A 27,248-nucleotide genomic window follows, 5' to 3' on the forward strand; every position below is an offset into this window, starting at 1 on the left:
ACTGTGACTCAGAGATGCCCACTTGGTGGGGCACAATGAGATGGGAGTGTTTACAAATCAGGACAGAAAGTGTAAGTCGCCTGTGTGCAGTTGCACAGTTCTCTGCTGGTATGCAAGGGTTATCCCCGTGCACCGTATTATTTGCCAAGATTTAAAAAAGACTCCAAACAGCTGGCCAAACATCTCAAGCAGGATTTTCTATCAGCAAATCACCCCAAAAAGCACCCGATTCCATCAGCTCTTATCATAAGCGTGTCGACAGAATCGAGCCTGGAGAGAGTGCTTCGATGGGTGACCATCATGCGTAAAGAGGGTCTCATAGGGCTATGTGATGAGCAGCAGAGAGCAGTGCAGCAAACATTTAATGTTGTACTGTACTTCAATGCTTTCAAGTCTATGCTCACCACCGTCACCAACTCGTAATGATCAGCATGGAGACCCTCGTGATGTTTACAGATGTGCGGATGCCCTGCTCCAGCAGTGGCAGGACACGTACTGACGACTACTACAGCTGTATTTTCATATTTGTTTTAAACATCACCAAAAAAAATTAAGAAAAGCATCAACTTGAGGGCACGGTTCAAAACTCTGACTTCCTATGCGGGCACACCGGGAGGCCCAGGCAAATGAGGCAGTCGCTGTGGCCCATGAACGCAGGCGGTGGCTGATGCGCGATCCACAAGGCATTCCAAAGGTCCGCGTCGCGCGCGGCCGCCCTCACCGTGCGTACAGTTGCACCATAAATAAGGCAAATGGTAAAGAGCGGCTCCACGGAAGGAGGCTCGCGAATGGCTGAGCGAATCGGGAAAGCAGTTGCATTCTGGATTTTTTAAGAAGAAAAAAATCCCGCGCCTGTTTTAAGGCGCGTAAAGCAGCCATGATACGCTCTGCGCAAACGGACCACGCGCTGCTCCTGCCGCGTTGTTGCGTATGTTGCACATGCAGCGCGCGGAGAGATAATTAAAAATGCAGTTGTGCCGGATGGTTCGCTCACAACGAGGCAGTGTTTATCCAAGCTGTATAATTTACGGAGGCAAATGTACAAACTGTGCAGATAAATGCATTGACACGTAGTCCATACTCGGTCTATTTTTACATGTCATGCAGGCCACACGGAAAGTACGCATCTTATACTCTTTGGTTCTTTTGGTGAAGTCACATAGGTATAAAAAAATCACGACGTTTCGATTGCAACACAAGCGGTCGTCCTCAGGCGGGAAAAAATTAAAATATAATCCAGCAGTGGAACTGCTGAAGCAGCGAGAGAGCTGTTACAACAAGGTTATATACGTGCCGATGGGCAAGCAAGCGGAGTCTGAGCTGGAAAGGAATTCCATCCACGGACGTAAGCACGTCATTTGTGTTAATGGGGGAGATTAGGGAGAGGCGAGTACACTGGACTTGCAATCCAGAGGTCACCAGTTTTAATTCCTGGCACGGCAGTGGAAACGTTGAGGCGAGTTTCTTAAATCACCCCCCCCTCCCTGGCTTCTGCCCACCCATCGGCAGGTCGCTTGTGGTGAGGTAAATAGTGGGAGCTCCCACCTCTTCCTCGACGTCTGGCGAGCATGGAAGAGTAGGCCAAATTACCCTCCACTGGGGGTTTCCGGAGCTCCCTCGAGCGGAGGCCCTCTCACCAGCAGTGGTGTGAGAAATTAATTGCAGGACTGCACTTTTACCCATTACCCAAAAGGCAACATGTTATTTTTACTGAAGAGGAGGCAGGCAAGGTGGTACGCTCTGACCATGGCCACCGACAGCAATATCGCGCACTGCACTGGAAAATGCAAAAATGGAATTGAATAAATAGATTAGGCATGAACTATCTTGTATTTGCCAACAACCTAGTGAGAATAACAAGCAATGAAAATCAAAGAGGAAATTGTTAAGAACTTAAAACAGGTCAAAATTGCGGTGCGCGAGATAAGTACTGTATAAGTAATTCAAAAGTAATATATAGAAAGGATGACTAAAACAAATTAAACAAATTTGTACTTGGCTGGCTATCGAATAAAGAAAGTTACTGCATCACGTGCTTTCAAATTCACTTCTGCGGCTGTCTGGAACGCTCTTCCTTCCGATATTAGGAAGCCACTGGAGTTCGGCACTTTTAAATCACCTCAATTGAACACTCGTTTCTTCAGAACTGAGTTTTGTGTTTAGTGTGTTGCCCTTCCTCCGCACCTCCGATTAGCACGGCTGGCTACGTATGGTGCGAAAGAAGTTCAACATACATACAACTTGAAAACACAGCAGAATATGTATACCAAGGGCAATTATTTTAAAGATGTTTGGGTCCAACATTGTGAAACAGAGAGCAGCATAGAGGGTACCTTCGGTAAACTGAATTTAACAATGAAAATCCCCATACTAAGAAAGTTTCCAATCCGTGCATCTTACCCACCGTGATGTATGGATAAGAAATATTGGCGATTGCCAAAGTGGGAACAAACGCTGAAAAGTGCGCAAAGAAACACTGAAAGATGCACACTGGGGAATTACACCGACACACAGAGTGAAGGAACACATGTAACACTAAATGGATGCACATTCGAAACATATTGACTGTGAAGGAATGGAAGTAGGCTTGAGCAGCACACTGCATCAAAAGAGCAGATGGTCGATGGCCGGGATTGGAGACCGAATGGCAAAACAGAGAACATGCCGGAGAGGATGCCCACACTCCGGAAGTAGAGTGATGAGATGATGTGCTGCAGTGAGATGGACTGTGTTGATCCGTCTGGCAGGCAGTGCTAAGCCTAAGGCTGCTGAAGAAACATACATACATGGTATACAGAGCTATACATCATCCATACGATGCAAATCCTGAACACATATGTAAAGGCATACACAACAGCCTCCATTCGCCACTAAGTGGCGGGGATGTCACCACGGGTTTTGTGCCAGGCTAGGTGTACATTAGCATGCATGCAAAGACACACACACAACCTGGCATACATTAACAAATACAATACGCTCACAAAGCAGGGCGATGACACATACCTTAACACAGTATTCGTACTATATTGCACTCTCGAAATATGCATAGACTGGACTGCTATACATAAGACAAAACATGTATGGCTATACACATGACCATACACACACAACACATTCATACATAAACTAAACTGCAAATTTAGATTTTAATTTCGATTTAAAGCTTTCGTGACTGCAGGGATTCATATTCTTGTTTATTTCGGTAAAGTCACGGAAAAGGGAAATAATAAAATAATAAAAATAAAACATTCTAAAATGAAATTCTCACGACGTTTCGGCCACAACGCAAGCAGCCGTCCTTGCACTGCAAACCTATGTATATGAATGTATTCATATATTAACCAACCCACACTGACCAGTGTTGCAAAGTCTGATCATAGAACCTTCAGACCCACACACAGCATAGGCCCTTATCCAGCAGCGGGTTGACACGAGGGCTGTACATGCACAGGTGCACAAACAAAAGCTGCCATTCGCTCGTGCCAGGCTACGTGCACTCTGAAGCTATCACATGAGGTGTGGAAGGCTCGCTGCTGGCAGGTCGTGGAACAGACCCCGGCGTTTTGGGTTAACCGACTGAAATGATTGGCAGATGCACCGCCTGAGCTCCCCTGCTGTGCCACAGGCACAAACGCACGACATCTAACAAAGATCCCCCGTACAACGTGAACAGATTGTTGGGGCAAGATGCTGTTAGTGAGCACCTATGAATGCCGGCATGGCATATGAGGGGTGGGTGGCCAGCACCACGCCCAGCCACCTTTTTCTCCCGAGTGGCGGTGTTTACACATCGCTGAGTCTAACAGACACGCACATAACCACGCCACAGACACGGCATTTCAGTGCAGTGCCTATAAACAAACAACAGCCGCCATTCGCCACGAAGAGGCGATGACATTTCCATAATGCTCGTATGCCAGGCTAGGTGGACTTGGAGGCCACGTGAAGTGCTGAAGGCTCACCCACAGGAGGTCGCACGAGACAGACCCAGGTGCCACGGGTTGACTGACCAATGTGCACACACACACGCACAGATATACACACGAGTGGACGATACAGCATAAGAGCAAATGCCAGCAACCGCCCGACGCTGCCCATGAACAGGTGACGATGCCCATTAACAGGTGACGATGCCCATGAACAGGTGACGATGCCCATGAACAGGTGACGATGCCCATGAACAGGTGACGATGCCCATGAACAGGTGACGATGCCTTCCAGGCCGAGCTGCTGGGGCACTCCTCGCTGCCGCCACAGCGGGGGGAGGGAAGGAGGCCCGACATGAGAGGCGAGGGCTTCGCGGCCGTGCGCTTGCGAGCGGCCTCACCTCTTGGATCGCCGCAGCATGCTGTCACTGCCGTCAAGGAAACGGGGCATGGAGAAATTTGAGAGCACCGTCCAGAAGGCGTCAGACATGGTCGCCCAGCGGCGACGACATCGCCCCACGGTGGAGCAGCGACTGCGAAGCGACGACGAGGAGGAGCGGCAGGAGGGTGGCGGCAATGACAGTGGACGGCCAAGACAGTGACGCGCGAGGAGGAGAAGCCATTTAACTCAAGATCCACGCGAAATAATAATGATGATGATGTTGATGATAGCAAGGGGGACGTGGCCGAAATGAATGAGCGAGGAGGTGAACGAGCGGGCGGGCGGGAGGGGAAGACGCGCGTCTGACGGCAGGGGATGCGCGATTGAGGCTCGCTGCTGCTGCTTACAACAGCTCGGGTTTTTTTGCCCGAGCAGCTCCGCCCAGGCACCCCCCAGCGCTCGGACGACCACTGAGAGCGAAGGGCTTCGATTCAAGACACTGGCTCCGCCCCGCGCACCCCCACAGCGAGATGACTTGGGAGGACACGGCGGCGCACGCACCACCAAAGAATTCCCTGCCTCCCCCGCCCGCCCGCATCCAATGTGCTGTCGTCTTATGGTGTTGTACGGAGGTGAGGAGTTGACCCACCATGTTTATACGTTCGTGTCGAGGATTGCGAGTGAGCCAGCGGATGGCTTTCAGCAGTAGCGGCTGGTGAATTTCAGAAACGCTGCCTGTGCCATTGTGGCCCACGGTTCGTGATTGGTGACCGCAGTCAGTCGCATTGGGTTATTCTGAATTATTCATAGATGTGGGACATCGCTGCGGCGTCTACCCTGTGCTGTCAGCCGAGAATCGAGTGGGAAAACAAGGCGTCGGATATCCTTCTGTCTCAAGTTATTAAGGCCGTTGTGAAACAGGCAAAATTGACACCAGTGACGCGTATGAGATCTGACACCCCCACCTCGTGTACTGTTAGCCAACAATGCACATAAAGGTTGGTGCGGTACACATTATGCAGACAAACACATTTCCTTCCCCTAGCGCTGTTAGTGAGCACCTATTAAGGCCAGCGTGGCGCACACAAAACAAAAGACCACCTCCCGACATTCTGTTGATAATCAGTTATTAAGAACATGACTGACCACATGACACAGATACAAAGACTTTCATTTTCAAGTGCTGTGAGAGAGCACATTATTAGGGGAGCGTCGAACACGCAGAGCACAAAAAAAATCAAAGGGCCACTTCTGTCCGCGGTGTTTACGAGCACTAATAAATATCGGTAAACAAAACGCACGACAAAGAACAATTAACCCGAGACCCGTCGGAGAGTGGCGACAAAAGTCTGTGTAGCACATGCAACGAGCACGTGACTGGTGCACCACCAGACAGCTGACAGCATTTCGTACGCGTTGTCCACGAGCCACTATTAAAGGCCCGTATAAAACACGCACACACAACCAAAAAACCCGCATGCTGTTGGCGGGCACATATTTAGGCGTACGCAGAAGACGTAAAACAGACATCTCGGGACCAGCACTGTTAGCGAGCAACTCCCGCTACACCCGTTAGTGGCTGATTGTGTCAATCAAAAGAAACGTCGACAGCATGGCATCATGTACTCAAATTCCACCGAGTTCAACACGGAAGCTTTTGCTGTTGCCTGATGAAGCTGGTTGTAATTCCCGGCAAAACGTCGTACTCGAATTGTAAATGTTGTGGGTTTAATCTCCAACACACCGGTGTGCTGTACCAGTCACTAATTGGCATGTTTCGTTTAAGTGACAAACCTTACTAATTGGCTGTGTCGGATGGTGGCAAGTTTAACGACACATTCATATTTACGCGATCGAACACAAAAAAACCCCCTCTATTATGGATAATAATTTAAATTGAATTGACATAATTTCCTTTTCAACACTAGTTGCTACACATTACGGCAAAAAAGCACACCTACTCACAACAATACCTGCTCAGGATACGGCCTTCAATGGCCACTCTCACCGAGATGTTTTAAGTCCATCATAATGATAAGAATTGTAAATACAAAACACAGACCCATGAAGGGATAAGGAAGAATTACCCATAATACAGGTTTTTGGGGTTAAATCGTGTGAATATATAAATGTGTCGTTAAACCCGCCACCACCCGACACAGACAATTAGTAAGGTTTGTCACGTTAACAGAACGTGGCCAATTCGTCACTGGTACAGCACACCGGTGTGTTTGAGAGACAAGCCACAACATTTACAATCTGAGTACGACGTTTTGCTAGTAATCACAACCAGCTTAATTAGGCGACAGCCAGATTTGTGGAGAAATACTCCGGTTTCGTTCGTTAAATAGAGGGGTAGATAGCTAATTAAGGAGGATTTCTCCACAAATCTGGCTGTGGCCTGATGAAGCTGGTTGTAATTACTGGCAAAACGTCGTATTCAGATTGTAAATGTTGTGGCGTTGCTCTCCAACACACCGGTGTGCTGTACTAGTAACGAATTGGCACGTTCTGTTTAAGTGACAAACCTTACCAATTGGCTGTCGGGTGGTGATGGGTTTAACGACACATATATTTACACGATCTAACCCAAAAAAAACCTGTATTATGGATGATAATACTGGTTGCGAAAGCTGACGTGTTAAAAGGAGGAAAGACAATCATTGTTGCTGGCCGCTTGGCATTTTTAGACCCGGGAGCATGTGCTCAGCCAGTGAGATGAAAATAAAATATATACATGGGAACTCGAATGCAATGTACAGTATTCGCATGAAGATCGAGAGTGCAGCTTCCATCCTTTGCGCATACATTAGCATGAGACTGTACCACTAATGCGGACAATGCGGGGGTGGAATTCATCACAAGCCCCCCCTCCTCCGCCTCGTGATATTCTGTAGATTGCGCAATATCCGCATGCGACGTCAACGCGAGTTACACATTCAACTTAAGGTGAACACGTTTGCTGATAGCAGCGAGTTACATAATAACGGAGGTAGGGTGACACTATAATATTAACGAAAGTTAATAAAATTGCATTAGCATATTGTGTTAATGGTTAATAAGGTTGTGCATTCACAGCAGCTGTTGTTGCATTGCCAATGTTGGGGGAATTTTTCTGCTCTTTTCACGTTCACCCTTCTGACAGAAAGCAAGTTGGTCTGTGCCAAGCCCACAGGAAGCTTTAAGTCTAGTGCCAACAAAGGCATGGCTTGTCAATTGTCATGGCTTTTGAGATTAAAAAGCCCTCCATTAACCCTCCCCCACCACCTCTGCATTCGCCCTCAAATCCCCCACAGTAAAGTACGGTCCCTTGGCAGCGAATGAGAAGAGACAACAATGAATGTAAAGCAAAAATGTATCTTGCATTTGCAGCAGACGCTCATTGGCAGAAAAAATGTTACATCAAAGACGCCTGAAATTATTTGTGGCTCAAAAATTGCTTTTAAGATGAGCCTGTGATTGATGGCTTCACTGCTGTTCCTCTTGCTACTGGCACAATGCAGCATCACGCATACGCATTAAAACCTAAACACGTGGCATAGCTCATCCAGACAAGCATACCCGTGTAGCCTTCAACAAACTTTTCGGGCATGTGCTGTTAGCAAGCACCTATTAAGGTCTGAACAGCACACGTGATAGGTCAGCGTGGCCAGAACCACGCTTGGCTGCCTCCGTCTCCCCAGTGTTCACGTTTACACACGACACTATGCATTCATTTAAGGCCAAGTAAACCTAGATGGGGAGCCCAATTCCAGTTTTTATATCACTCGCCACCAACGTTAGCCGAGGCCGGAAATAAAACTCGGGGCTCCGGGGTTCATGGGCAGCGCGCTAACCACTGTACCACCGTTCCCCACATATCCTGAAGGAAAATTTGGAGGGAACCAAGTCCTTTGCCCCACACACACACAGTCGTGGAGATCAAGAAAAACTCTAGGGTTCACACAAAGCCACCCTTCAGATGTAAATAACCAAAGCCGATCCTGCTACCCAGTGCACATTTAAGTCCGGGCGGCTGGTATTGAATGTGATCCCAGCCGGCCGGTATTGGCCTTACTAAACTGAACTATTTTTTTTACTTAAAACTTTCGTGACTGCAGGAATTCATATTATTGGTTCTTTCGGTAAAGTCACGTAGATAGAAGATAAATAAATAAACATTTTTATTCAAATGAAAAATAAAAGCGGTCTGATGAATACCGCTTGTGTTGCGATCGAAACGTCGTGGGTTTTTTTTGCTTTCATTATTTTCAATGTATTTTTTACATTTTATTTTCTATCTACGTGACTTTACCGAAAGAACCAAGAATATGATTTTTTTTTATTTTACCAGGTAAGGCCCACTGACCTATATTGCTATTTTGCAGAAGCCGCCTGACCATCACAAATGATCGCTCAACGAAGTGGCTTAACACATGGACATTTTTCACAGCCAAATATTCTAAACACGTTGATTCCAAATGTGGAGGGGAAAAATGGATGACCCGGAGAAAAATCCAAGCGACCACGGGGAGAGAGACATGCAGATTCCAAATATACAATAGGCGTCAGGGTCGGGATCGAACCCACAACCTTCTGCATACCAGGCGAGGTAGTTAACATCTCGCCACAGTGGCGCCTTTACAATTCCGTGACGATTCCATGAGGCCGACCCAGGCCCCAAAGGGCCTTGCCTTCTTGACCTGAATGCCACGATGGGTTCCACGCAACCCAGACCCCAGTCATTTTCATTCTTCCTTTGATCTCACACAATCTCGTTAGGAATCATAACTCGATTCTGAGAATGGAATCACAATTCCAGGCTAAGCATGACAATCACCCCAGACATAGCTATAACCACTGTTAGTTTATAGATTACTATTAACCTGTCAGTTTCATTTATCAAAGCTGTAAACATTTGAACATTATACCAAAGCAATTGCAATTGTGTCAGTAACTTGAGGTGATGTGAGCGCACAACACCAGCCAATGCATACAGATCAAGCTACAAAGTATACATTCGTAGTATAATAATTCTATTCATGACGTTAAATTAAACAAAAAAATGGAAAACTGAGATGAAACCAACATGCAATTAACCATCTGTCACCACCAAAACAACCTATGTCATCCCAGAAACGTTGACGTTCAAGAACAACAAACACATGTTTCGTAGTCTCCACTCCATATGAAAAATGTGTTCAAAAGTATACTGGTTGGAGGAAAAGCTGCAATGTGAGCAATGATGAAGCATGGACAGAAAAATAACACATTGGTTAGAGATATGTAAGTTTGAGACATCATAATGACTTTGGGCAGAACACATCTGGATTAACGAGACAATGGGCAAAATTTTTCAACTATAAACTATTTTTCTTTTACCAGGTAAGGGCCATTGAGCTTTTTTTCTATTTTTCAGAAGCGACCTGGCCACAAATGATCACTCAACAAAGTGGCTTATCATATGGAAATTTATAGCAGCCAAATACTCTAAACACATGTTTCTAAATGTGGAAAGAAAAACCAGAGGACCCGGAGAAAAATCAACGTGACCACGGGGAGAACATGCAAACTCCAAATATACAGCAGGCGTCAGGGTCGGGATTGAACCCACCACCTCCATGCCAGGCGAGGTAGTTAACTTCTCGCCACCATGACGGAGTGACAGCCAGAGAAGGGAATGCGCTGCGGAGGACGTTACCTTTTGAGATTAAAAGATGAAACAAAGCTGATGTGCGGCATTCCAGATGGACTGTTGGATTGCAAGACTGTGACAGAGGGCAAGGGACTGTGGGGAAGCTTTCACTCAGCAGTGGATCGATCAAGGCTGATGATGGTCAGTTGAAAATAAAAGTGTGCTCACTAACAACAAAGCATTTTTGTGCTCTTCCGATGCTTAATTAAATGCCCTTACAACTACAGCACGCACACCCACAGTTATCGCATCCGTGTTTGATTTCTCTTTCAGACACACTCAGGCACAGAGCACTGGCAGGACACCATTTCTGTTTGCACTGCTAGCTGAGGCCCAGTCTGTAGGCAAACATCCACCCACTATGACCATTGCATTTTTTTTCTTTTGCGGTCAGCTGATTGATTTTGCCTTGAGTTTTGTTTGCAGTCCACACACAAGACAGCTCCGGCCAATTAAACCACTGATCTTAATCCACAGCTGCTGCAGATGTTCACAGCCATGTGCTGCTGCTACTGCTGCAGCCACACCAAGTTGCGGGCTCACACAAGCTTCGAGACTTTCCAATAACAGCAATGGCTAACATTGTCGTTATAACGCAACTTTACTTAACCAGGTGAGAGTATTTCGCAATGGAATTTCTCTTGTGCAAAAGAAATACCTGGGGAGCTGTGCAGGAAACAAATATACTACGTATTTTGTTATTTAGTTAATTTAATGTATGCTATTTACCAAGGTGAGTTTCACGTAAGATACAAAAAAATATTCTTTTTCAAAGATACACCAAAATCTGAGCCTTGGTAATCTTTGCAACTAGAACCATCCTTCAAACTCCACGTGCTAATTATCAAGCAGATGTGGAAGGAATAAAAAGTGAATTTATGCCAACTTGGCTCAGTAGCAAGCATGCCGACTACTCAACCAAATAAGTAATTTTGTACTACGAGGCTACCAAATTTCTAGCAGGCTCAACCAGGTCACGGGGTGCGTTTCGGAGGCTGGCAGTCCCTCCTGCAGAAAATCCCGCCAATTTTTACATGTCCCCCGCCACCACAGTGAGTGGCCTCTTTGCTCATTCTGACGTTGTCCCCAACTGCCACTTATAGGCACCGCTTACAAATCTGCAAACCCCGCCTACGACACTGATAGCCCAGCCCTTTACCTGCACCATCGATTGAGTTTATACCAGATAATCTTAACGCCAGAACAGCCTATCTGAAACCGGGATTGTCCCGGCCAAACTCAAGATATCTGAAAGTAAAATTTGGCAGCTTTTATTTACCCAGGAGAGCCTCTTTTTAAGGAGGGTCCTGCCAAGTAAGGGGCATTCAACAACAAGGCATGCCACGGTGGCGAGATGTTAATCATCTCGCCTGGTATACAGGAGGTCGTGGGTTCGATCCCGACCCTGACACCTGCTGTATATTCCGAGTTTGCATGTTCTCCCCGTGGTCGCGTGAATTTTACTCCGGGTTTTCCCTCCACATTTAGAAACATATGTTCAAGAGTATTAGGCTGTTATACATTTCCACACAATGATAAGCCACTTCGTTGAGTTATCATTTGTGGCCAGGTCGCTTCTGAAAAAGAGCTGTATAGCTCAGTGGGCCTTACCTGGTAAATTAAAGTAGTTTACAAGTAGCAATTAAGTAGTTTAAGTTTTTTGCATTCGGGGGCATTGTTGCAATGTGTAATCCAAATTGAGAAAGTGGCGCAAAATTGTTTAGCATTGGGAAGTTTGGCCAATACCAGGTATATAGTATTGGTCTGTTTATAAGGGAGGAAACATGGGAACCCAGAGGAAAACCATGCAGAGCAGGGTGAGAACATACAAACTCCACAGAAAGGCACCCGAGTCGGAATCGAACCCAGGGCCTTCTCGCTGCGCTGTGAGGAACAAGTGTTACCAGTGTGCCGCTCTGCCACTTTATATTTACACTATCTGTGTTCGTGCAAGACTTTGCTGAAGAACAACCCGCCAGCTAATAACTACACTAAGGAGGAAAAATATGGCACTTTTGGTCACAGCTATCCTGCTTTGTTCGACCACGACACTGACGAGAGATAAAATAGGCAAATTACTTTAATGGCACTCCCGTAGAGAACTGGGGTAGACCTTGAACCCTGATAAAGCAGGACTCAGAAGCCAGTGCAATAACCAACAGGCCACCTATTCACATCAACTGCAGTGGTAACATACATACTGGGTATACAATGGGGTCAGCGTGGTTTTGACCTTGTCAACATGTCAACGACCTAAGCAGTGAAAGTGACACTGCCTAACAACCACGAATATTCTAACAAAAAACAAATATGTGCCCAATCCTCATCATGGTAATAACAGCAGTAGAGGTCAGTGAAGAAAAACGACATTGTTGTACTGTCCTTATATGTGATCTACGGAAGAAATGCACCTTACAAATGTAAATTACTATTTATTGCTATATGCCACCCGCATCCATGCTCCCTGCCTTTATGAACCCACAGTGACCGTCGAGAGGAAATATGGTTATGAACGGCCAAGGCCCGCATGACGTGGGCAGGCCCTCATCCAGCAGTGGATTGGCTAAGGAGTTGGAACGTGTAATGTGAACGTTTATTTAAAATATATCTAAATGTACTGAATCCATGTAAGTCTCATTGCGTTCTGATATTATTATTCAGGGCACCGCAGTGAGATGCTAAATACCTCGCTTAGTATACAGGAGGTTGTGGGTTTCATCTCGACCCTGACATTTGCATGTTTGGAGTTTGCGTGTTCTCCCCGTGGTGGCGTGGATTTTTCTTGGGGTCCTTTGGTTTTCCCCTACACATTTAGAATCAACGTACGTTTCGAGTATTTGGCTGCTATAATGTCCAGACAATGATAAGCCACTTCGTTGAGCTATTATTTGTAGCCACGTCACTGTGGAAAAGAGCTAAATAGCTCAGTGGGCCTTATCTGGTAAAATAAAATAAAAGTATTTAAGAGTAGGAGTATTCAGGAAGGTCCTGCATTGGCCAATTGCATTTTCAGGAGTGGGAACTTTTGGTGGGTCGAGGGGAACGTCAGTACGATAATGACAAGGTTAGTTCGCTATTAAGGACAACATTACGATAATGAGAGGTCGTTTGGGAACTGGTGGGAGGAGTGAGGGAATTGACAGGCGGCGCGCCTTGTGCCGGAATTAGCCACAAAGTTTTTTCGAGCACAAGTTCTTGTAAAAAACGAAAAAACGGCCGAACTACAAACGGCAGCGGTAGAACGCAATAAGCTCATTTGTGGCTTTGCGATGATTGGTTTTGAGAAACGTGCAAGAAATTGGGGATTATTTCGAGATGTTGTGAGGGTTTATCGGGAGGGTTAAAGAAAAAAAGGTGAGTCAAGGATTGAGTAAGAGTGGTGAGAAATGTGAGGCTGGGAGAATTATTTGGTGAGATTATGTGATTATTGGAGGGATGAGTGTTGGCACAGGCATTTTACAAACAACCCCTCTGCCGCAATTCTGCCCTCATGCATCGCGCTAACTGCTTCACCAGTCGCACCCACGTACGCCTTCACACACGTCACAAGCTCTCACTTTCTGAGCACTGTACATCATTATTGACAGCCACCCGATTGCCTTACGATCAAAGGTCTGGCACCATGCACAAACATTCACAATACAACGTGCAAACAGCTAGCAAAAACTAATTTCTTTAGAACTGCTTTTTGTGTTTTGGTTTATTGTCCTTCCCCCCGCCCCCGTACCTCCGATTAGCACGGTTGACTACATACGATGTGAAAGAAGTTGAACATGCGTGCATACAAACACACCGCACATATATACCTTGTTCAGCCCTTACGGGATCCTTAAAGCAAGTGTTGTTTGCGAGCACCTATTGAGGCTGGCAAGGCACACTGGCTATCAACAAAGATTCGTTCATGAAGCCATCCAGACATATAGACACAGACACAATTTCAACCGAGAAGATGGGTACAAACTGAGCAATCATAGGAAGGACGTTATTAACCGGATTAAGTCATAACTGGCTGTTATGTTTCCATCCTACCTTCCGATGTTAGCAGTTATTTTCGACTCTCTGATTTAACATTAACAGGTTCACACTAACACAGCCGCCGTTGCTCGTGTCCTCTATGTGGCAGTGGCTCTGCGATTTTACATTGACATGCTAATCTCTCACAATACAATGGCCACCTCCGCGCAGTCGTCATGGAGGTAGCTCTCCGATCTTACATTTACATGCAAATTTTTCACTTTAACATCACTAGCCCCGCCCACTTCGTTTATGACCCTTGGGCTACACCCATTTCAAACCTTTAAAACAGTCTGCCTCAGCAGCTTTCCCCCTCTTTTTTCTCCTGATGACGATTGCTTGTGTTGCGATCAAAACGTCATATTTAAAAAAAAAAATCACTTTATTTTCATTTTTATAATTTTATTTTTATCATTTTTTCTATCTACGCGACTTTACCGAAATACTCAAAGAATATGAATTCCTGCAGTCACGAAAGCTTTAAGTATTGTTAGGAAATTCTGTGAATAATAACCGGGTAGGGTATTAAGAGAAAATAAATAGTCACTTGTCACTGACAATGTTAAGGACAGAGCCATGTCTCGTCCGTTTCCATAATTATATTGGCAATTATTTCCCGAACATTGATTTTTTCACCAACGTATTTTCTTCGGCTTATCGCAGGCGAATGAGTAGAGATTAAACCATCAAATCTGCGCGAATGAGTTCAACAGCGAGCGCATACGGGGCCAATCAAACAATAGAGAGATCCATTGTATTTGTGTCAGCAGGAAGGGCCCAATGAGTTGTTAAGATCTATATCATCGGGGGCGACCTGCGACGCTACCTATATTTACGGCACAGATCTTAGTTACACAAACGTGGTTACACAGGCAGCGTTACAAAACGGCAAGTATCGGTACGTGCTTCAGATGTTACAGAAATAGGAAACTGGTTGAAAACGCAAAACAAAAATTACGCAATAAGAGTGACTGTAGTCATCCAGCAAACCAGGCTAGGATTCAATGGAAATGCCTAAAACGCAGAGCCAAACTAATTGCAAATGCTGTCCAGCAGCATTGCGGATATAAAGGACAGTGTAGTAAAATAAGACAAACTAGCCATGATGAACGTAAATTTCAAGTCGGAGAACACAAGTTCCTCATGCCGATTAACAGAATGCAATGATAATTCGAACCCTGGCGTGGCCTTCGAAGAGACACCTCATCAATGAGGCAAAGGGATGAAGTGGAATTAAGTGCACGTGTGTGTGTGTGCGTGAGAGTACTTGTGCGGGAGCGGTGGTGCAGCGGTTCGCACGTTGCACTACGAACATGGTGACCCGAGTTCATTTCTAGCTCACGGCCAACACCAATGACGATTATCTGAACCAGTCCTGGGCCTTTCCTAGGTCGACTCAGCCTCAAATGAGTACCTGGTGAGGTGCGTTAACATCGCCACTGGGGAGATAATGACAGCCGGGCCTGGTGCTGGCCACCCACTTGCTTGTGTGCTGTTCCGGCCTTCATTGGTGCTCACTAACAGCACTTGCCCCAACAGTCTGTTAAGGCTATAAGGGGGAGGGGGGACTTTGTCTTGTGAGGGAGCGGTGAGGAGGCGGTTAGCACGGCGGTTGGCGTGCTTCACAATGAACTCGGCGACCAGAGTTCGATTCCCGGAAATGACCAACAACAGTAGCGAATATCTGGACTGGGCCTGGACCTTCCCTGGGTTGACTTACCATAAAATGTGCGGTGTGTGTAAACATCAGCACTAGAGAGACAAAGGCGGCCGGGCATGACAATGGCTAGACCACTTCCTCGTGTGCCTTGCCGGCCGGAATAGGTGCTCACTAGCAGCACTCATCCAAACAGTCTGCAGAGGGATCTTTGTCCTTTGCATGTGTATGCAGCTGAGCGTACGCGCGAGTGTGTGTGCGTTTGTGAGTAGTGTACAACCTCAAAGCCTGTGGGCCTACGTGGACACGGATTTCGGCCAGATTGCTGGATGATCCACTCTCGCACGAAAAACCTCACCTGCGCAAAACACCGAGGACCCAGCCCAGGGTGTCCGCATTCTCGCATGGCGGGGACGAGAGACAGCTCTTGTCAGCGACCATCATGAGCCTGACCGGGCGAGTCTCCCGATAGACGAGTTCTATGATCGCGCACGTCGCCGCGGCAGGAGATGGGAATTGAGTCACGTGGCGGAGTGAGGTGGGGGGCAGGCGTGGGGGCAGGGGTTGGTGGGCGTCCGGGCCACGCGCGTTGCATCGAGACAAAAAAAAATCCATGGCCGTTCATCCGGGCGGCGGGGAAGTCATCCGTTAAGTACAAATGTAAAGGTCATTGGCTCCGAACTCGCGCCTGCGTCAGTTGTGGCCGAGAGGCTTCGTTTTTAAACGATCATAACGAGGACCAAAAGCGGAACCCCAGTCTTCAATCTGTTGGACGGAGGCCCCTCGATGCCACTGCACATCAAGGGTGGCACCATCTAAACAAAAAAAAAACTAGAAACTAAACAATTTTTTATCATACCAGGTAAGGCACACTGAGCTATATAGCTCTCATTCAGAAGCAACCTGGCCACAAATGATAGCTTATTATTGCGTGGAAATTCATAGCAGCCAAAATCTCAAAACATATGTCGATTCTAAATGTGGAGGGAAAAACCAGAAGACCCAGAGAAAAATCCACGCAACCACGGGTAGATGCAAGCTCCAAATATATAGACGTCAGGGTCGGGATCGAACCCACGACCTCCTGTATACCAGATGAGGTAGTTCACATCTCGCCACCGCGGCGCCCATATCTCTGCTGACTCAACCCCAAACTCTCTTCGTTAAAAACCAAATCATACGATGCTGAATGTGTGATAAATCCATCTTCTGTGCTGTCCTCACTGTCCATTTAATGTATGCTAATAACGACAGTAGTAACAAGGAGGCTGTATGTTTTACATCAGTAGCTAGTCAAGTGATATATCTAATGAACCGTAAAACACAATTTCGCACCTGCAAAAATGTAATAATACGATGCTTGCTCAATTATTAATATCATATATACAGTACTTATTAATACCATTTTATTAATGCTCATTATTATTTCTAGATTTGAAGCTTGCGTGACTGCAAGGAATCATCTTCTTAGGTTTTTTCGGTAAAGTCACGTAGAAAGTAAAATAAAATAAAAACAAAAATCACGACGTTTCGGAGGCAACACATATAGTACGGAGACTTGTGTTGCCTCCGAAACGTCGTGATTTTTGTTTTTATTTTATTTTACTTTCTACGTGACTTTACCGAAAAAACCTAAGAAGATGACTCATTATTATTACCCAAAAGATTTGAACAGCTGGAAGCTAAAATCATTTTGGAACAGGTGCACTGAATAATTTTGTCCACTAGAGAGGGTATGGGGCTGAAAAGAATGAGCCTCCATTCACGCATATAATGATTACAATAAATATACAGACCTCGTCAGAAAGCCCAATACACAACCCTAATTCAATATTGGTTCAAGCACTGCTGGATGATGTCCTCCCCATCTCCATCCGGATCATGGGGTATATTTGCCCATACTTTAGCACCCTGGGTGGTGCAAGTTGGTGAAGGCAGCATAGACGTTAGAATATAGTACCTTAGAACAATAGATGTTGCTGCACTGCCTTCTGATGACAATGCAGCCCCCGCAGCAGCCCTAGTCGTGAAGGGCCATAGCCCAAAATATAACAATGCAATACCCGATCCACAAATACGACGGAGACATCGCAGCGATACACTCCACTGCTCCTGACGCTGTTATCTGGCTCAACCACCTGCATGCGAAATTGCAGTTGTTGCTCTGCATCTACATCGGCCATTTGAAATAAAGATTGCCCGAAATGTCACCTATTATTATTTTTACTTTTAAGGCAGAGCTATTGACAGATGTGTAGAATCGTTTTGTTTTATGAGCAGTGCCCACCCTTCCAACCACTATCCAGGCTCAACCCTTAGCTGAGCTACCGAGACCTGACGCATTCTGCACGATTTCAACAGCAAAAGCTACGTATATACACACACACACACCACATGTAATTGAGCTTTTTGGGTTTGCCAACACACTCCATAAACACTCAAAACCCTGCACAGACTTCCAGAGTTGTGTAGATGGGATGTCATGTGACAACTGTAAACATACCACACCACTTTTTTTTCAACCGTTTTACTTAACTTGACTCCTATGTTTGTCGTGGTCAAATCTTGTAATCAACATTTAGTCTACTTCCTGTTGTCCAATCAATTCCAAATTTTGCACACGTACTCAAATCCGGTGACAATGCATGGCTGTATCAAAAATCGGCATCAATTAATCGGCTCTTTTAAAGCAATTAACATTTTGTATGGACGGCTTATTAAACAAATACTTATTTGGGTCGGTCAAAAACGCCGCGGTCCCTAAACTCTGAAATCGCCTCGCCCAAGAAGCAGGTGCCACGTGTCTCTTGTAATAAAGATGTTGTCCACTTCCCAATCGAATTATTTACTTTTTTGTGCACTTTTAAATTAAAACTTTTGTTTTTTAAATAAGTTAATTTTTTATTCTGAATTGCTTATGCAGTTGTCAAAAGTGTCACATTTAACTCTCCTAAAGGTGACATTCATATCGCACGCTTAACCTTTTCCACATAAATATCTGCGATGACATTCGTCATAGTCTGAAAGAAACATTGAAGCAGCAAACCCCCCACTGAGTGTTTTTAGACATTTCTACAGGGTCACGCTTCAGGTTATGCAGGAGGAAATCATAAGTGCCTGGGATAAGACCCATGGGTATAGGAGTTTCGCACTCAAATTCCACACAGATTGCCTCTTAGAAACCCTACTTGCTGTAATGACGCCCACAAAACACAACATTGGCACCCAGCACAGTTGGAGGTCTCATGCACATCACTGCAATCACTCGAATCCCAGTGTGCTCCACTAACCCCATGACGTCTGGTTTTCTGGATGCAATGCGTGGAGAAATGATTCCTCACCACAAACCTACTTTAAAAGCCCAACAAAATTTTTGCCTCGGTTGACAAAACATCAAAGAATATTATTTTTCCTTTACAGTCGTTTGTACTCCACGGCTGGATGGAGGCCTCCCCGCGTCAATGAATCAAGGGGGTTATTAGACTATACTTCACCAAGCTGGTTAGTGTGGGTCGGTGAAAGGGGCCCAGGACGAGTTAATATATCACTCGCCACCGATGTTAGCCATGGCAAGGAATCAAACGGAGGTTGCCAGGTTCATAGCACAGTACGCTAGCCACCACGCCAGCGCTCCACCCCCTACCTTGATTACAATGCTCACAATAGCCATGTGTGTGTGAATTGATGCTTTGTGGCATTCATGCCAGTAACTAGGGAAGTACAAACAAATCACTCCTCATGCAGTTATTTTTTTTTATGATTCAGTCACGATTGGATTCAATAATCTATTTCTATTTGTCTAGTTACAAGGCCTCAGGGAGGTCGCCGGTTCTATCTCTGGGTGGGACAGTTGAAGCAATCGCCAACATTCTTAATATTCCCCCACCTCCGTACACCCAGCGGGACAGAGGCGCCAGGTGCGATTGATAGCACCACGGCCGGCCACCTCTGACTTCTCAGTGCCAGTACTCATTTAACGCCGAGGCAACCAAGGTGATGCCCAGGAACTGTTCAGATGTTCACCACCGATGTTGGCCAAAGTCGGAAATCGAACTCAGGTGGCTGGGGTCGTAGGGCGGTGCACAAATCACTGCGCTACAAAGTTGGCACTTTCTATAGATTGACCAAGAAAAGTGGTTCACTCAATCCCACCAAACCCACCTCACTCTGCGACCTGAAGGGCTGATGCACTGCATCGTCACCCTCTGCCTAGGCCACAAGACAAGAAGCTGCCCTTTAGATCAATCAAATAAAAAACATACATATTCTCTGCCACTCATCACTGTTTACTTTTGAGTCTCTTAATGATGCATGTTTTGTCCTGTGTTCATTTGCACATGCAAGAAGAATCGATATCAAATAAAACACGCAGCTGTAATTATGGCAAAGATGGCCCACTCTCGTACATCAAACATCAAGGTAACACTTGACACGCTCCACTCCATGTGAGCATGAATACGTTGCTCGCAGACGGCCTCAAGCCATTTATTATTTCTCCTGGAGATACTTCCACCGTTGGCTCTTGTTTTATACACAGTAAATGTTCATGTTCATCTGAACAAGTTCTTTTGACTTCAAGGCACACCGCCATAAATTTGGTACCAAATAGATAGCGATGTTAAGTTGTCTCTCCGGGGAAATCAAATCACTCACAATATTCATCTTTCTACAGTCGTAAAAATGTATCTCCATTTTGGCAAAAAACGGGCAGGGAACCCGATTAATAACGGCAAGGGATCTTGCCGGAGTGATTGCAAAAGGTCCGTGTTGTATGCATGCGAACACAGGAAAAAAAAAAGATTTTCAGCAAACAATTAGAAACTTTAAGAGACGTCTTTTGGACATGCCCAAAGCTCCCAACCAAAACTATGGCAACTCTTATCGAGTATTCCAGCAGGAGTGGAAGAAACGTACTGAATCCCCACTTGCAAGGCCGTTTTTATATATAAATGTGTGATCCACGTGCTGGGAGCTTCTCTAGGCACGTGTAGAAAACCTCCGGACATGCGGTACAATCAGAACACACTGAAAACCACATTGTGCAAGCACGAAAACCTACAAAGTAGTAATTTGGATGTATCGTTCCCAACCGTGCCACATCCAACCGACCGTGAGGGAAATTAAGCATTTCACAAACAAGGGGGCAGCTTAAACTGTGGCCAATTCCATAACTGTGGCCTTTTATCAGAGCATTAAACCTGAAAGGCCGTGGAAAAATGACACCTCATCTTTTTCCTCATTAGGTGTACGATGGAGAAGGGGAGAGAATAAATTAGAAAATTACCAACCTATTGAGAAGAAAGCCACTCGTCCCAATTCCGACCACTGATGAAAGCCTCGTGTCGCTGTTGCAGCCTCAAGTAGTGGGGCTGAAATTGTAAGGGGCTGCATTTCCCAGTGTCGCAAAGTGGCTTTGATCAGTATGGGAAAGTTGTGCCCTCAAACAAAACCACCACCGACAGGAAAATCTCCCCAGTTCCAAACGCTGGGCGTGCGATGGCATTGTGAACCGGGTTTTGTTGTAATCAGTAATGCAATAATACTATTTTATTTTACCAAGTAAGGCCCACTGAGCTATGTAGCTCTTTTTCACAATCGACCTGGCCACAAATGATAGCTCAACGAAGTGGCTTATCATGTGGAAATGGAGAGCAGCCAAATACTCCAAACGCATGTTTCTAAATGTGGAGGGAAAAACTGGACGACCTGGAAAAAAATCCACGCGACCAGGGAGAAAGAGACACGCAAACTCCAAATATACAGACGTCGGAGTGGGGATGGAACCCACGACCTCCAGTATACTAGGCGAGGTAGTTAACATCTCACCACCGTGGAGAGATGTTAACAGTCACTGGGAATTCACACAGTACAGAGGGCTTCGTTTCTAACATACATGACACCGTCACTGGCAAACAGCAACCCTGGAGGTATTACCTGCCACCGAAGAGATTATGTTAAATCGGGCTTGTCTATATCATCACCAGCCATAATCTATCCACTGCTAGATGAAGGCCTTCCCAAGCCGCCTTCATCTCCCACAGTTTTGTAATGTAACAATCGGTCTCGCAGCTGCGCGTAAGCCAATTTAATCGCACCTACGTTACAGAGCGCGAATCGACACAGACGGTACTTTGGTATGGTAGGTATTGCCCAACGCCAAGTAGACAGTACTGCCGATAATGCACAGTGCAATAGAGCTGGCTATATGGTACCATGGGGACAAACCCACACCACCCGAATTGTAATTGCTAAAGTACATGTGCTTAGCAGCCTCGATGACCGGTGAGTTTAAAAAGCACATGCTGCGACAAGCTATAAACTACTATGCCAGAGTAAAAATCCTCATGATTCAGTGCAAATGCCCACGACTCAAATAACAAGCTAAAGCTCCAAATTGAACATTCGTAATTGTAGAAGGAGAAACGTTGCTAGCCAGCGTGACTAACAGATTTGTCCTGTCGTCAGGATCTTGCTTATGGTTGGTCGCTTAAAACAATGCATGCCACGAAGGACACAGAATCATAACACGACCAAAATAACGCCTCTACCCACACGGCTCCCAATGCAAGCAAGTTAGGAGAAATCATGGATATGCATGATTTACATGAAGCTTTCCAAGACGCGTTTGTCTTTGGTCGCATTTAATTCAAAGTATGGAAAGCCGACGGGCTAAGTTTGACGGTTTTCAAGAGAGATATTGCAAACAAGCTCTGAACCTTTGTTAGAAAGCGTGAACACAACGAAAAGCCCCATCTCTACAACGAGGAGTGACGACCGTAATGCAATCCTGAATATTAGCAGGGCATGAGGGGGGGGTTTCAGGAGATGTGAGAATTGTGATGGTGGGGGGCGGGGGTGGATGTGATGACCTTACCCGAGGTTGGGTGCACCCAGTGACACGGGGCTGTGGGGGCTGCGTGCTGGAGAGGCGCCGGTGGTCTTCAGAGAGAAGGGGAACAGGCAGAGGGACGAGGGGCGCTTCAGAACCCCCCGCTCCGGGGCAGGCGCTGCTGCCCCCTGTGGTGTTATTCTAGTGGCACACACGGAGGAGGAGAGCGGGCTCGCACGTAGCGGCGGCGCTGCGCGCGTGCACGTGCTGTCCTGCGTTCCCCCAGCCGCTCACCCCCGATCAAAGGATATCTCTCGACGTGAGGATGGGGGGGGGCACTTGACACATCGCACCTGGCCGCTTGGTGTCACGCACGTGCCGCGGATTCATTGCTACACCGTTTCCATCGCTGCAGGAGGGCCAGCTGCTGGTTAGCGTGCTTGCTGTTGTTGATAAAAATCAAAGTGAACGCAGAGTTGTTCGATGTCTGCGCTCTGCTGCCCCAAAGACGTTGGTGGAATCGAGTGAAGACTGCTCTCTGCTGTGCGGTGGACGTTAAAGCACGCTTATCCGAGTCTCCTTGCAAAAGCCACAAACGATCTTAATGGGCCCTGGCCTAGTTAAATAAAGAAGAATTACGAGATGCTCTGGTTTATATTTAATGCAGATAAATGGCAATGAGAAGTTTGTCAAAGGGCAACGAGAAAGATTTACTACGCTGCAACGTGCACCAATAGTTCCCTGCAAGTTTGGCTGTCGGAGAAGAGACAGAGGGATGCTAAAGTTAATTCGCAGCCTTTTAATGTTTTTTACTTGTCAACAAAGGAGCATCCGTACAGAAAGTACAGTTTAAATTAAACTTCTTCTTATCATTTACAGCGATCAAAATAGAGCTGCATATAGCCAGCAACGTCCAGCTGCTGAACGCAAGATAATTTGCTGTTTTGAAGCAGCAATGTCAGGAATTGGCCAGGACAACGATGATGTTGTTGAGCTGACGTGGGATTTTATCAGTGACCGGGTTAAACCCACGAACTCTCATTCCGATCTTTAACGTCCACACCCGCAGACAAAGCCTGAATTTACCGTCTCAGTTTAGAATTTACAAGCGTACGTTACCTTACGTTATTTGCCCTTTTCTAAATCTACTGCTGGATGAGAGCCTCCCTGCACAATGTTGGTAACGGGGGTTATTTGACTAAACTTCAAGATGCTGGTCAGTGCAGGTTGGTATACGTGTTTATTTATATACTACCCGCAGTTTGGCTTGGAGAGACTGTCAGAGCAAGCCTTGTTAGTGAGTGCCTGTCATTGGCAACCCAGCAGATAAAGGGGCCCCCCGATAGTGTGGCCGGAAAAATGCCCAGCCACATTTGTATCTACCGTGCTGATGAGCGTAAAATAAACCAGGCACTCATCTGCGGGGAGATACAACCCAGGTTGCGATGATTATTTCCACTGGCGTTGTATGCATTTGGACCAGCAAACAATCCCGAGCCACGAGGATTGACAGCGAAGTATTCTACCACTGAACACATATACGACACCTACAAATAACATTCACCCATATAAAATGACAGTATATACACAGTAAAGACACAAACACATACATAAATACATAAACACACATATATAGGACCAGGATCACCCCTTCACCAATACACACAGTGACCAGCTTGGTGAAGTATGGTCAAACAACCCAGATGACCGAGACAGCATGGGGACACCCTCATTGAACAGCGGTTTGACACATTGATGTTAAAGTACTTGGGGCCAGATTCTCAGGCTGATGAAAACACTGAAACGAACCCCCCCCCCCCCCCGGCTTAATTCCTCAGTGCCGGTCGCACGTGGACACTTTTCACAAAACATGTCAGACAGAGACATTTGCGAACACATGAATCGAGCCCATACACACATGTAATAACACACACATGTAATAACACACACAGAGACAAAGGTCCCCTGTCCAGTCTTAGCAGACTATTGGGGCAAGTGCTGCTAGCGACCACCTATGAAGGCCGGCACAGCACACAAGGGGATGGGTGACCAGAACCACACCCGGCCCCCTTTGTTTCCCCAGTGGTGATGTTTATACACCACACCAGGTACTCATTTGAGGCTGAGTCGATCTAGGGGAGGCCCATGACTGGTTCAGATAACACTGGTCAACACACTTTTTCTGGCATAAGGTATTCCAACGGGTTTAAGGTAATTTCGGGGTGCTGATTCAAAATCTGGCATCAGTTTTTGTCTATCACATCAGGTTATTGAGATATCAAATATTGCATTTTCAATAAAAACTGCAGAAGAAAAATATTAAATAAATGTGGATATCTACATAAAATGATATTATAAACACACTATCCTAAAAATATAGCACCATATTTTAACACTAAAGCAGTCACTGACTCGCAACAACTTGCAATCATAAGTGACAGAGTTAATTTCGGGTAAAATCAATGAAAATGGGGTATGCCGATAGCATAAAATGAGATGTGATAGAGCAAATCTGAGATCAGATTTGGAATCAGCACCCTAAAATTAGTCTAAAACAGCTGCAAAAGTCCAGGCCAGAAAAACACTTTTTTGTTGTTGACCAGTGTAATCGTCAATAGTGTTGGCCGTGAGTGGGAATCGAACTAGTCACTGAGTTTGTAGCGCAGCACGCGAACTCTACCGCTCCCACAAACACACACAATACAACATGCAAAGTAACAATACGTTTAAATTATAAATAAATTACATTTTGGCCAACACATTTTCCTCTTAAACTTTAAACAAAGACTGGGTGTATACAACACACATCCTAAGTTACTTTCGCGTCTCTTTACAAAACACAATCCACTCGCGTTTTGGCCACCCGTTTGCACACATTTTCCGATCGCTCTAATTGTTATAGTCACTGCTCTCGCTGCCACGCCGAGTAACCACAGCCCACGACGCGGGGAGAGAACGGCAGCGGGCCTCCGCTGGAGAAGCGCCGCACGTTGCTACGCACTTGATCGTGAGCGCCGCGGCCGGGCCTGCCTCGTCACGTCTCCTCTTCATCGCGAGCGGTGGGCCCTCTGGAACGGCGGCCGCGGTTGGAGAGTGGCACGCGCGCGCGTGTGGCCCAGATTCCCCAAGCCCCGAGCGAGCGACTGGCACAAGCCTCAGAGCTCCCTTCCCCCCGCCCTCCTCGTGACCCCCCCCGCCCCCACCAGCTGACGAGTAGCGCACTGTCAAACCGAGTGGCGGATGGCCGTAAACAGCTGATCGGTTGTGAAAGATGTGTACGGGTAGGAAAGTTGTGGACGGGGGTAAGTGGTGGTGCAGCTGGTTGCTAGGGGGGGCTGAAGGAGATGAAGGGTGGGAGGGAGGGTAGAGGCTCACTCCGTAGGAAGATGCTGATGCAGGGATCATTTTAAGGGAGGTGTTTTAAATGTTGTTGTCAATGTATGGCCATTAGACCACATGACAACGTAGTGTGTTTTCTAAAGGCTCCATTAGATAATAGAATATCAGCCTATTGACTGAAAATACCATTACATACCAGTCAGTTCAATGTCTAAAAATCCCAATAGAAAGTGAATTAGTCTATAGTCTAAATCCCATTAGAGACAAGTCTGTCAGTTTATTATTTTCTCAAGACCCAATCAATGACCGGTCTATCAGTCCATTGCTGCAAAGCCCCATCAAACACTGGTTTGTAAGCCTATTCTCTAAAGACCCCACCAGAGACTCATCTGTTAGTCTAGTGTCTAAAGACTTCCAGCAATAACATCCTGATGGGACTGGAGTCGTGCAGTTCTGCCATTACTCGTACGGTCCATTTCATTAAAGCCGTGTTTTAAAAAAAGTATATTTTTTATATAATACTTATTTTAACCCATCTGTGGATCTCCCGAGTATTTCTCTCTCGTGTATGCAGGACCTCTCTGGGTCATCCAATTTCCTCCCACGGGCAAAACGATCAGTCAAATGGATTTGACCCAATCATTGGGGCGGTGATACTGCCCAGGAGTAGCATGTTCGCCGTTTGTTGCAGTTCGAACCTGGCAGGCCACCCTGGGTTTTGTGTCAAAAATTGCAGGTGTATTAACCGTAAATCTGCTTCACAGCGGCCGCTGAAGTTCCAGCGGCGCGATTAAAACCCATTCGGTCACTGTGTGCTGGCGTCCGGGTCCACATTTTCAAAAAAGAAAATACGTGCAAATTACTCAATTGGGATTCCACACAGCAACATCGCTCCCTACTGTGGAACGATTGAATCCTACGTCTGACATAACCCGTTCGCGATAGCTTCATTCTATAAGAACGGCACAAATACCAAATATAAGATATTATTACCCCAACTCAAGGTCTTGTGAAATTGAGGCATGAGATCCTGTGAATAATTTCTGAATATAAAAAATATATGACAATTAGACTTTAATTAAAAAATTCCTATAATTTTCTAATTTTATGCCGTTTACTCGATGTAACATCTGCTCTTAACTCAAGAATCCTGCACTTAGAGCTTTCCTGCTGACTGAAATAACTCAAATTAATGGCATTGCTAGCTACGAATTTATTACAGTTCCCCACCATTTTTATCTGCCTTGGAATTACATGAAACATTCCCACGTCTCCAACGCACATCAATTTTCCCCAAGTATTGCAAATGTACAGCCCTCTCGTGAATCCCCTGCTGGATATGGGTCGCCCCACGTGGAGAGTTACTTGACCATACTTCACCACGATGGTCAGTGCACGTTGAAGGCGGTCATCATGGGTGTGGAATC

The 27,248-nt window shown here is 46.0% G+C and overlaps 1 protein-coding gene across 8 annotated transcripts in view; it reads right to left on the reverse strand.

Moving 5' to 3' along the window:
* The window catches only part of LOC144726652 (microtubule-associated serine/threonine-protein kinase 1-like), a 287,826-nt gene that overhangs the window by 98,876 nt on the left and 161,702 nt on the right, over nt 1-27,248 (reverse strand). The window contains exons 1-2 of one of the 8 annotated variants that reach the window (XM_078605402.1): nt 25,484-25,637; nt 22,528-22,683 (exon numbers count right to left, since the gene is read on the reverse strand). The exons of 5 other annotated variants lie outside the window; for them this stretch is intronic. In XM_078605402.1, the coding sequence (XP_078461528.1) occupies nt 22,528-22,683; nt 25,484-25,533 (206 nt within the window). In that variant the 5' untranslated portion in view covers nt 25,534-25,637. Of the gene's footprint in view, nt 1-4,327; nt 4,663-22,527; nt 22,684-25,483; nt 25,638-27,248 lie in introns of those variants that run through there. 2 more of the 8 variants (XM_078605405.1, XM_078605403.1) reach the window with 2 other exon arrangements.

Source organism: Lampetra planeri, chromosome 24 (genome assembly GCF_965212315.1).
Source record: "Lampetra planeri chromosome 24, kcLamPlan1.2.h2, whole genome shotgun sequence".
NCBI lineage: Eukaryota > Metazoa > Chordata > Hyperoartia > Petromyzontiformes > Petromyzontidae > Lampetra > Lampetra planeri.